Source organism: Capsicum annuum, chromosome 12 (assembly GCF_002878395.1).
Source record: "Capsicum annuum cultivar UCD-10X-F1 chromosome 12, UCD10Xv1.1, whole genome shotgun sequence".
Classification (NCBI taxonomy): Eukaryota; Viridiplantae; Streptophyta; class Magnoliopsida; order Solanales; family Solanaceae; genus Capsicum; species Capsicum annuum.
Window position 1 is genome coordinate 110,622,185 of NC_061122.1, and position 11,036 is coordinate 110,633,220.

At 35.8% G+C, this 11,036-nt stretch overlaps 3 protein-coding genes across 6 annotated transcripts; 1 reads left to right on the forward strand and 2 right to left on the reverse strand.

Moving 5' to 3' along the window:
- The first annotated feature begins 710 nt into the window (after positions 1-710).
- LOC107851337 (probable phospholipid-transporting ATPase 7) lies at positions 711-8,016 on the forward strand. 4 transcript variants are annotated; one of them, XM_016696310.2, is made up of 11 exons: positions 711-1,005; positions 2,043-3,995; positions 4,093-4,203; positions 4,579-4,855; positions 4,950-5,038; positions 5,133-5,220; positions 5,307-5,516; positions 5,611-5,736; positions 6,541-6,639; positions 6,779-6,970; positions 7,105-8,016. In XM_016696310.2, the coding sequence occupies exons 2-11, from the start codon at positions 2,206-2,208 to the stop codon at positions 7,741-7,743; spliced, it is 3,621 nt and encodes a 1,206-aa protein (XP_016551796.1). In that variant the 5' UTR covers positions 711-1,005; positions 2,043-2,205; the 3' UTR covers positions 7,744-8,016. The 4 variants fall into 4 exon arrangements, with proteins under 4 accessions (XP_016551796.1, XP_016551795.1, XP_047256334.1 ...); XM_047400378.1 differs by lacking the exon at positions 711-1,005 and adding an exon at positions 1,030-1,210; XM_047400379.1 differs by lacking the exon at positions 711-1,005 and adding an exon at positions 1,036-1,210 and having other exon boundaries at positions 2,046-3,995.
- An 837-nt stretch (positions 8,017-8,853) lies between these two features.
- Positions 8,854-9,858, reverse strand: LOC107849093. Its single transcript, XM_016693753.2, has 3 exons — positions 9,402-9,858; positions 9,057-9,264; positions 8,854-8,911 (listed from the first exon to the last, which is right to left on the reverse strand). The coding sequence occupies exons 1-3, from the start codon at positions 9,856-9,858 to the stop codon at positions 8,854-8,856; spliced, it is 723 nt and encodes a 240-aa protein (XP_016549239.2).
- Positions 9,859-10,008: 150 nt separating this feature from the next.
- Positions 10,009-10,613, reverse strand: LOC124889652. Its single transcript, XM_047401625.1, has 2 exons — positions 10,448-10,613; positions 10,009-10,289 (listed from the first exon to the last, which is right to left on the reverse strand). The coding sequence occupies exons 1-2, from the start codon at positions 10,611-10,613 to the stop codon at positions 10,009-10,011; spliced, it is 447 nt and encodes a 148-aa protein (XP_047257581.1).
- Positions 10,614-11,036: the final 423 nt, after the last annotated feature.

An 11,036-nucleotide genomic window follows, 5' to 3' on the forward strand; every position in this document is an offset into this window, starting at 1 on the left:
GTCAGCATGCATTCCCATTTTTTGTTGGTTCAAATCACTTCAAAAAATAATTTTATGATTGAATTGAAAGTTTTATGATCGAATTGAGTTTTAAAGATAGTTAAGTGATATGATTTAACTGAAAATAGAGCTTTAATGATATGATTTAAAAAAAAAAAAACTTAAATGGAGGAGTTTTAATGGTGACATTGTGTTGAAGAGTTTTAATGGTGTTGAAGAAGACATTGTGTTGAATAAGAAATGGTGGGTAGTTAAATGATATGATTTAATTGTAAAGTAGAGCTTTAATGAATGACTTAAAAAAAAAGCTTCAATGAAAGTTTTAATGGTGAATTGAGTTGAAGAAGAAAGAGTTGATGGTTTGGGGGAGAGGGGGTAGGGATAATTTTATAAAATAAATAAATATTATTTTTTTTTTAAAATATAAATTATATATCAATTATTTTACACGTGAGAGCTTTTAATTGGTTAAAAAAGTCAAATTCGAGTCCTTTCACGCGCCTGTGGCGCGTGTATACACACAGGGGGTCAAAATGGTGTGTTTGCAACGAATTAAGTAAGAATCATGGAGTAATAGGTCGAATTCAAAGTTTAGATATCTTTTTAAAAATTTCGACCAACTTAATCGAGGTAATTATGTATTACTCTTTTTCTTTTATAAAGATATCATATATTCATTCCAATAATGCCGCATACATGCAGGGGCAGAGTATTACAATTTAAGCGCGTACGAAAAAGAAGGTGTGAATATCTGGAGATCGTTGTTGTAAATGATAGAAGTTCGTGAAGTTTGGCGAAAGAATCTGTGCATTCCAAACGAGGGAAAAGATGAAGAACATGCAGTTTGTTCAAATTTTATGTTGCATCACCTGCTGCTAGGGGGGCATATTCAGTTTTTCGTTTTTTTTTAAAAAAAATTTCGATACAAATTTTATGTCCGCTCCTACGTGCTGCAACACTCCCCAAAAACGGAAAAGAGAAAGAGAGGGGTCTCCTAAAATACTGGTATTTCTTCGGACACTGAGACACAGAGAGAAACTCTTTCTCTCCTCCCCCTCCCCCGCCCCCCCCCCTCCCCCCTAATTCTCCCATCTCTCTCTCTCTTCCTCTCTCATTTCTGATCCCTGCAAATTCAAGAAAGCTCCCTGCATTCTTCTCTCTCTCTTCCTCAGGGTCTTTCTTTTTTGCAGTTATTTCTTCACCTTCGCAGGTACCCTCCCCCCCCCCCCCCCCTCCTTTTTCTTGTTTTCTTAACCTCAACATGGAGAGAATACATATTGAGTGAATAGCTTCTTTTAGGAGATGCCTTTCTGGCCTTTTCTTCTTTGTTTTCGTGAAAATATGCTGCCCCTTTTTCTTCTTTGCTTTTTTTTTTTCCTGTAAATGAATTTTCTTCTTGAAGAATTATTATGTATTTTGTTTTCTGATTTTTATGTTTGTTATATTCAAAATGCTGGCAAAATTAGCTGTATTTTAGCTGAAGTCTTTTCTTGATTTCCCTTCAAAGAAAGTTTTTATTCAAAAATGAGAACTTGAATGTTTATAGAATCAAAATAGAAATGATTTTTTGATTTGATCATTTCTTAGATTCTGTTGAATTGTTACGTTATAAAATTTTTCCTTTTTTTACGTTAATTTAAGTTTTAACTCATTAGATTTGTCTATATATTACAACCTTTTTTAATATTTATTTTTTTATTGACTTTTCTTGATAAGTGGAAAGGAAAAATGTCATTAAATAGTTATCAAATAAGGAAAGGTTCTTTTTATAGAAAAGGTGACATTCTGTTTTTTTGGATGGGAAAAAAAGGAAATGTGGACATTGAATGAGATGGAGGGAGTAAGTCATATAATATCTTGAATGATGGAGAAGAAGAGAAAGTTCGAGTAAAAATTAAATCATTATGAGATATGTAGGAGCCTTTACCCGAATTTTTTCAAGACTTTTTTTTTTTTTTCAAGAAACTTGGATCGTGATGTTATCAATTAGATGAAAAAATGTTTGTACATTTGAGGTTAATGTATCACCCTTTGTGTTACAGCAGGCATGGCCTAATTCCTTTGGGGCATTCCACTTCAAATGAAAACAGGATGGCCTCCAACTGTCTTGTTGAATTCAAGCAATAGCTGATTATTTTTTGTTTTTGCAAAGTTGTAATGTGGTGATGCAATTGATTAAGGCATTGCTTGAGAGGGAAATAAAGAATGGCGCGAGGCAGGATAAGGGCGAAAATACGAAGGAGCAGTTTGCATACATTTGCTTGTTATCGGTCCCGTACCAGGGAAGATGGCCCTCATCAATTAGGCCCTGGATATTCACGAGAAGTACATTGTAATGAGCCTGAAATCCATGAAAAGAAACCTCTCAAGTATTGCAGCAATTACATATCCACAACAAAGTATAATATCATCACATTCTTGCCAAAGGCGTTATTCGAGCAGTTTAGGCGTGTTGCTAACTTGTATTTTCTCATGGCTGCAATTGTGTCAGCTACGACAAACCTTTCACCATTCTCAGGTTTCAGTATGATAGCTCCTTTGGTCTTTGTGGTTGGATTGAGTATGGCGAAGGAAGCTTTAGAAGACTCGCGGAGGTTTGTACAAGATATGAAAGTCAATCATAGGAAAGTTGGTGTCCACAAGGAAGATGGTGTGTTTGGTTCTAAGTCATGGATGAAGATTCAGGTTGGGGACATAATTAAAGTGGAAAAGGATAAGTTTTTCCCGGCTGATTTACTTCTTTTGTCTTCTAGTTATGAAGATGGAATCTGTTATGTGGAAACTATGAATTTGGATGGAGAAACAAACTTGAAGGTAAAACGTGCTTTGGAAGTTACTCTACCTTTGGAGGATGATGAGGCTTTCAAGCAATTCAGTGCAACCATAAAATGTGAAGATCCTAATCCTAACCTTTACACTTTCGTGGGAAATCTTGAATATGATCGTCAGGTTTATCCTCTCGATCCTAGTCAGATTCTCCTTAGGGATTCAAAGCTTAGGAATACAGCTTATGTCTATGGAGTTGCTATATTTACTGGTCATGATAGCAAAGTTATGCAGAATTCTACAAATTCTCCTTCTAAAAGGAGTAGGATTGAACTGCAGATGGACAAGATCATTTACCTTCTTTTCATTGTCCTACTTTTTATCTCATTTGCTAGTTCAATTGGTTTTGCCGTAGATGCAAAACTCGAATTGCCAAACTGGTGGTATTTGCAACCTATGAACAAAGTGAATAATGTGGTTGATCCAAATAAGCCTGAGAAGTCAAGCATTTTGCATCTGGTCACTGCACTTATATTATATGGATATCTAATTCCTATATCTCTCTATGTCTCCATTGAAGTTGTGAAGGTCCTACAGGCATTGTTCATAAACCAGGATATCAGTATGTACGATGATGAGTCCGGAACTCCTGCTCAGGCACGAACATCAAACTTAAATGAGGAGTTGGGGCAGATTGATACCATCCTCTCAGACAAAACTGGTACTTTGACATGCAACCAAATGGATTTCTTAAAATGTTCGATTGCTGGTACTGCATATGGAATGCGTGCTAGTGATGTAGAACTTGCAGCTGCAAAGCAGATGGCTGAGGACCTTGGTGGGCATGATCTTGAAATGCCGAGACCTGAAAATGAGAATGATTTTCATGGATCAGAAATTGAATTAGAGTCTGTCATCACTTCTCAAGACGATTTTAAACCTGCAATTAAGGGTTTCAGCTTTGAAGATGATCGCCTTATGAATGGAAATTGGCTGAAAGAGCCAAATGCAGATGTCATCTTGTTATTTTTTAGGATACTTTCAGTTTGTCATTCTGCTATTCCTGAGCTAAACGAGGAGACTGGAAACTTCCAATATGAAGCAGAGTCACCAGATGAAGGAGCATTTCTTGTTGCAGCAAGGGAATTTGGCTTCGAGTTTTGTACAAGAACTCAATCAAGCATTTTTGTACGGGAGAGATATCCTTCTTTTCAAGAGCCAATTGAACGGTGAGAGTCTCAAATACCCCTTAACTTGCTCTCGACAATTGCTTACTGCTTGTAGTATGGTGCTATTTTCTAAGTTTACGTGTTACTGTTCATTTAGGGAGTTCAAAGTTCTCAATCTATTAGAGTTCACCAGCAAGCGCAAGAGAATGTCTGTTATAGTTCGGGATGCGAGTGGCCAGCTTCTTCTCTTGTGTAAAGGAGCAGACAGGTTTTTCCTTCTATGTCCTTTTTTATTCTATGAACTATGCATCTGCTCCTTCATCCCTTAAAGTAGGTGATCTAAAGGACAATTATGCTATGAAATACACTGTTAAATTGTCTGTAAATAACAATATGTTTATTGTTTGATTGCTCTATTACCTGTTCCTCTTATATCTCCCTTGTGCAGTGTGAAGTGTTTTGCCTTTAAATTTCTTGTTCCTGACCTTTTCTCTTTCTTCCACGCATTTTCATGGGGGTGGAATTTTGCTACAATTAGTATAAGTTATGAATATCTCTCTCCTTGGCTATTTCTTAAGTTCTACAAAACTGGTCTATGACATGTTTTTAATATATAATTTCAATCTTTTTTGGAATTATGCAGCATCATCTATGATAGACTATCAAAGAATGGACGGAAGTTTGAGGAAGCTATGACAAAGCATTTAAATGAATATGGGGAAGCAGGGTTGCGTACACTTGTGCTTGCCTACAAAAAGCTTGACGAGGCAGAGTATTCAGCCTGGAATGAAGAGTTTACGAAAGCAAAATCTACCATTGGCGGTGATAGAGATGCCATGCTTGAAAAAGTATCTGATACTATGGAACGGGACTTGATCCTTGTTGGTGCAACTGCTGTGGAGGATAAACTACAGAAGGGAGTATGTAACTTGTATGGATTTGGAAAAGTTCAAAACATAATTTCTTGCACATTGTGGCCGTTTCTGACTAATTCAGCCTTTATCCTTTCACCAGGTTCCTCAGTGCATAGACAAACTGGCGCAAGCTGGTCTCAAGATCTGGGTACTGACAGGTGATAAGATGGAAACAGCCATCAATATTGGGTCTGTCTCCTAAATAGAGAAATGCCTTCTGTTTCTCATACTTATTTAGCTATTAGTTTTTCACTGCTAAAGTACAACTCCTGTTTCCTTGCAGCTATGCCTGTAGTTTGCTTCGACAAGGAATGAAACAAATATGCATAACGACAATGAATCCAGACTCAGTGGCCCAAGAATCTAAACAGGTAGGCAATTCTAAAACAAGCATACTAATTCTTTAGGAAATTTATTGTAATTGATGGAGTGTCCATTGTTTTTTTTAACTGGTTAGGCTATGAAGGAGAACGTGTTGAAGCAAATCACAAATGGTTCTCAAATGATTGAATGTGAAAAGGATCCTCATGCTGCATTTGCCTTGATTATTGATGGGAAAACTCTAGCTTATGCTTTGGAGAATGATATGAAGCATCAATTTTTGAGTTTAGCAGTTAATTGTTCTTCTGTCATCTGCTGTCGTGTATCTCCTAAGCAGAAGGCCTTGGTAAGATAAGCCGGACTGGCTTTTGCAGTTCTTCTCCAATTATTTAGCCAGGAAAGTGGTCATAAAATATTTATTTATTATTGATTTGGATCAGGTTACTAGGTTAGTAAAGGTGGGAACTGGAAAGATCACCTTAGGAATTGGTGATGGTGCAAATGATGTTGGGATGATTCAAGAAGCGGACATCGGTGTTGGTATCAGTGGTGCAGAAGGAATGCAGGTCGGTGGTGCATCTAGGTGGCATTTGGGCCCTAATAATATAAAGCTTTTCAGCATAATGCTTAAGAGAATAATGCATTTTTCTTTCTTTTTCAAGAGTAAAAATTACACTTGTTAGAAAAATGAAGTCAGTGGTGCAACCTAACTTCATACGGAGTAAACAGAATGACAGAAGTAAAAGATCGGAAAGATCGTAAGTCATGTCATAAGATAACCAGATTTAACCCCTTAGTACAATTTATTTTCTTGATATTTTCCTTAGCTTGATTTATATGTTTTCATATACATATTGATTGAAACATGTATAACTTGCTTGAACTTATAGTTTGAAGAGGGCAAAAGATTTACTAAATACTACCACTGGGATGGAAAGGGGGACAAAAATTTGGTGTTTGAGTGCATTTTATGAGATATTTTTTTCACATTTCTACCGCAAATTTATCCATTGATCCTATGCTATCACCTAAGATATCATAAACTGAGGATATCTACTAAAAATATAGCAATTGGTTGGAGAATCTTGCCTATTCTAGAGATTTATTGGCCTAAGTACATCATTGCTATTTAGAGGTTAAAACTGATACTTGAACAAATATACTAGAAATCTAGATTTCTGTGCATAGTTCCAGACCCACTTTTTCAAACCTTGCAAGTTACATAATATATGATACATATCATGTAACATCAACTATGCTTATCTAGGAAATAGAACATGCTAAAGTCCCTCTTGGCAAACGTATCTTGTTCCAGTTCCTCTTTGATACTGTAATTGGGATTTCATATAATAGTCAGCTTCTTGCTGCAGGCTGTGATGGCAAGTGACTTTTCTATCGCTCAATTCCGGTACCTGGAGAGACTTCTTGTGGTACATGGGCATTGGTGCTACAAACGAATAGCTCAGATGGTAATGGTCTATCTGTTTCATTTTATAGATAAATGGTGAACTATAGGTGGCTGATAACATCAAATGCCCTTAAGCAGATTCAAATATAATGATCCTGCTCAAACGTTTTTCTGACTTGCACTGTAATTTGTGGATTCAGATATGTTATTTCTTCTACAAAAACATCTGTTTTGGCCTTACACTCTTTTACTTTGAGGCATTTGCTGGCTTTTCGGGGCAGTCTGTCTATGATGATTCATATATGATGCTGTTCAACGTCATTCTTACGTCATTACCTGTAATTGCACTTGGAGTATTCGAGCAGGATGTGCCTTCTGATGTTTGCTTAAAGGTGAGCCCTCTGACTAATATCTTCTTATTTTAGTTTCTATAAAATTGACTTACACAGTCGTCTCCCATCCTTGTTTCTCCAAAAAGAGTTGTGGACTAAAGGTGTTATGTCATGTCTGCTAAATTATTCTGCAGTTTCCAGCACTGTACCAACAAGGGACCAAAAACTTGTTCTTTGACTGGTATAGAATACTCGGGTGGCTTGGCAATGGTATCTACACGTCCCTCATTATTTTCTTCCTCAACATTATCATCTTTTACGATCAAGCCTTCCAATCTGGAGGCCAGACTGCTGACTTGACTGCTCTGGGTACTACAATGTTTACCTGTGTCATATGGGCTGTCAACTGCCAGATTGCGCTTACGATGAGCCATTTCACATGGATACAACATATTCTTATTTGGGGAAGCATTGCTACTTGGTACATAGTTCTCTTGATATACGGCAGGATTGCACCAATCTATTCTAAGTACGCCTTCCGAATACTGGAGGAAGCTCTAGCTCCTGCTCCAATCTATTGGTGTACCACTCTTTTAGTAACTTTGATGTGCATTCTGCCATACTTTGCGCACATAGCATATCAAAGATCACTTAGTCCGATGGATCATCACATCATTCAAGAAATCAAATATTATAGGAAAGACGAGAAAGATCGTCATATGTGGAAGAGAGAGGGATCTAAAGCAAGGCAAAAGACCAAGATTGGGTTCACAGCCAGAGTAGATGCGAAAATTCGACAGTTGAAAGGGAGACTACATAAAAAGAAAGTATAACTGTGCAAAGGTTGATTTCTTTTACCAATTTTTTTTGGGATTGGTTTCCCTTTGATATACACTTTACAGACATTAGGGGTTAGGCCACTTACAGTTTTTTCTTCTCTGCTCTATTTGTAACTCATTTGTAAAATTCTTTTTGTCCCAGTATATAGAGCAATCAAATGAGGTCATTCATTGGTTCCCTAGTACTGTGGCATGATGCTGTGTTGTACAATATTTGCACGATTTACTAATAGTTAGGGAAGGAAACTAATACATATAATTCTGTTATGAGTTTGCTTTCTATGTAGGACACTAACTAAATATTATGCTGACTCGAATATTTGATTTCATTCACATCTTTCAGTCACTTCTATATAACTTGTTCTTTGTTTTGATGAAATAGTACAATATGGAAGTGAAAATTGATGGAGTGTGGTCCAAATGCAAATTGGTAAATGGTGGAGTAGAATTGGGCTTCAGTCTTTATGAGAATTTTTATTGATGACATAACAGATACAAGGTAAGTAATAAAGTACAAAGCAGGAAATACATAAAACTACAATAAAGGGTGGTTTGGTTGGAAATAAGTTATCCTGGATTAGTTATTCCGCCCTTAAGGTGGGATAAAAATAACTCTAAAATATCGGGATAACTAATCGTGGGATGAGTTATTCCATGCATTTTATCCCAATCAAACATGAGATAAGCTCATCCTAAAATTAATTTTGGGATTAGTTATCCCTTGTACCAAACGAGCCAATGCTAGAGCTTAGGGCCCTAGCATGTGAAGTAAAAAAGAGTGGGGAGATAAATAAGTCCTTATAGTGAAGCCACCATCAGCTTTCATGCTCTTTCCCTGTTTAGTCGTAGTCAGTGGTGGACCCAGACTTTTCACCAAGTGGATTCACTATATAAAAAATAAATACGTAACAAATGAAACAAAACAAAGTTTAATTAACTAAAACATAGTATTACAATACTATTCTACGAGTTTTCATTTCTTGAAACCTATTCATAATACTTTCATCAGAAACAGTATTAAATATTTTTTTCCTACATAAAGAACCATACAACTACTCATAAAACCATCATCCATTCGATTTCTCAATTCACTCTTGATCAACTTCATTGCCGAAAAGGCTCTTTCAACTGTAGCAGTGGTAACCGGCAGGAGCAATGCAAACTTTACAAGACGAAACACAAGAGGATAATTAAAGTTTATTTTTGTCTTAACTAGCTTCTCGAAAAGGTCACTTGTCCTTTTAGATTAGAAAACCTTTCATCAACATCACGAACATCAACAATATAAGTCTTTTAGATTAGAAAACCTTTCATCAACATCACGAACATCAAAAATATAAGTCTCTAGCTGATTCTTGAGAGTAACTATTATATTTTTACCAAAGTCATCAGGATATAATTCAGTCATTCTCAATATTTTGTTTATGTCAAAATTAGAAAACGAGTCAACAGGATTCAAGCAAGCAACCCCAATAAGCAAATCTGTTCTCACCTCATTAAAACGATCATTGAGTTCTTGAAGTTACCAATCAATAATTTTAAAAAATACTTCCATGCGATAGTGATGTGAGATAGTATAATCAGCAACTCTCCGTCGAGATCTTCCAAAATTAACATAGAACTCATTAAAATTGGGTATCGAAATATCATACCTGACACAAAATGCAGACACATTTTTGATAAGTGGATCCTATCCTTCATCCCGTAAATCTTGCAATCATTTTTCACCACTTTAACAAGTAGAACAATATTTGCAATATCTTGTTCTTTCTTCTGTAAGGATTCAATAAGCTCATTTGTGATTGCTAAAATATCTCTCATTAAGTGAAATATGAAAACAACCTCAAACATTTGATAAGTTCTGAGATATCCTGTTGCCCTAGCTTTTTCTTCAACAGATTCAGAACCAACAATAATAGTATCAAGGACATCAGTAATACAACCAAACATACTAATAAAGTTCTTAAACGATTTATAGTGTAAATCCCAACGAGTATTACCAACTCTAGCAAGACCAAATTCTTGATTCAAGCCCTTACAAGTTTCAATCTCGCCCATATCTAGCGCTTCTTGAAATTTTTCTTCTTGAGCTTGTCGAAGTTCATCCATTCATTTAAAAGAACCTCCTACTAGATTTAATACATTGGAAATCAATAATACAAGTTCTCCAACTTGAAGACATTTTTTAGATACACTAACAAGAGTCTACTGAAGTTGATGAGCAAAACAATGAATTGCATAAGCTGATCTACTTTCTTGCTAAATCAAAGCTTTAAGGCCACTTAGATGCCATTGCATATTCCTTGCTCCATCATAGCATTGCCCTCGTATACAAGATAAACTCAAATGAGTAAGATAGTTAACGACTGCTTCATTTAAACATAACGCACTGGTATTATGAACATAGACAATCCCTTGAAATCGTTCCACAATAGATCTCCCACCATCAACATATCGCAAAACAATTGTTATTTGCTCCTTATGTGACACACCACAGGATTCATCTACTAGCAATGTGAAATAATCACCATTTAGATCCTCTATAATAGCTTTAATTGTTTCAAGTTTACATGCAGTGACAATATCCTTTTGAATTTTATGAGAAGTCAATTGATTATTTTTGGATCCTTTTTCAACATAAGATTTCTAATTCTATCACACTGACTTACATACCATAAAAGAATTTCAATAAATTTACCCTTATTCAATGATGATGCATCTTCACGATGTCCACGGAATGCCAATCCTTGATTCAAAAGAAGTCTCACCACATCAATAGAAGCTTGTAAATGAATTTTGTATTCAAGTTTGGTTTGATTGGATGGCTTCACAAATGCGGTTTGATTTAATTGTTCTTGTCGCATTAGATCTTCATACTTTTTCTTTGCCTGATTGTGATCACTGTTCGATCCTCTAACATGCGTATCTAATCTTTTCTTTTTGTGCCAACTTCTGAATTCTATACTTGAAAATGCTTCACCTCTACCTTGATGAATGCTTTCATCTTGAAATAAATAACAACATAAACAATAAGCGGCATCTTCAATTTCACTATACTCCAACCAATCATGATATATTTTATACTATTTATGATTAAAACGATATTTTAATCCAAAAATATCTCTTTGAGGAAACTCGCAAACTCGAGGTTGATAAGGACCTCTTTGAATATATGCTCACCTAATCTCATCATGATCATTTGGATGATATTCCCAAATAGATTTTCTTTATTTTGGATTTGCCGGTAAAGAATTCAAGTTTACTCCTTGCTTTTGTTTTTTAGCAGA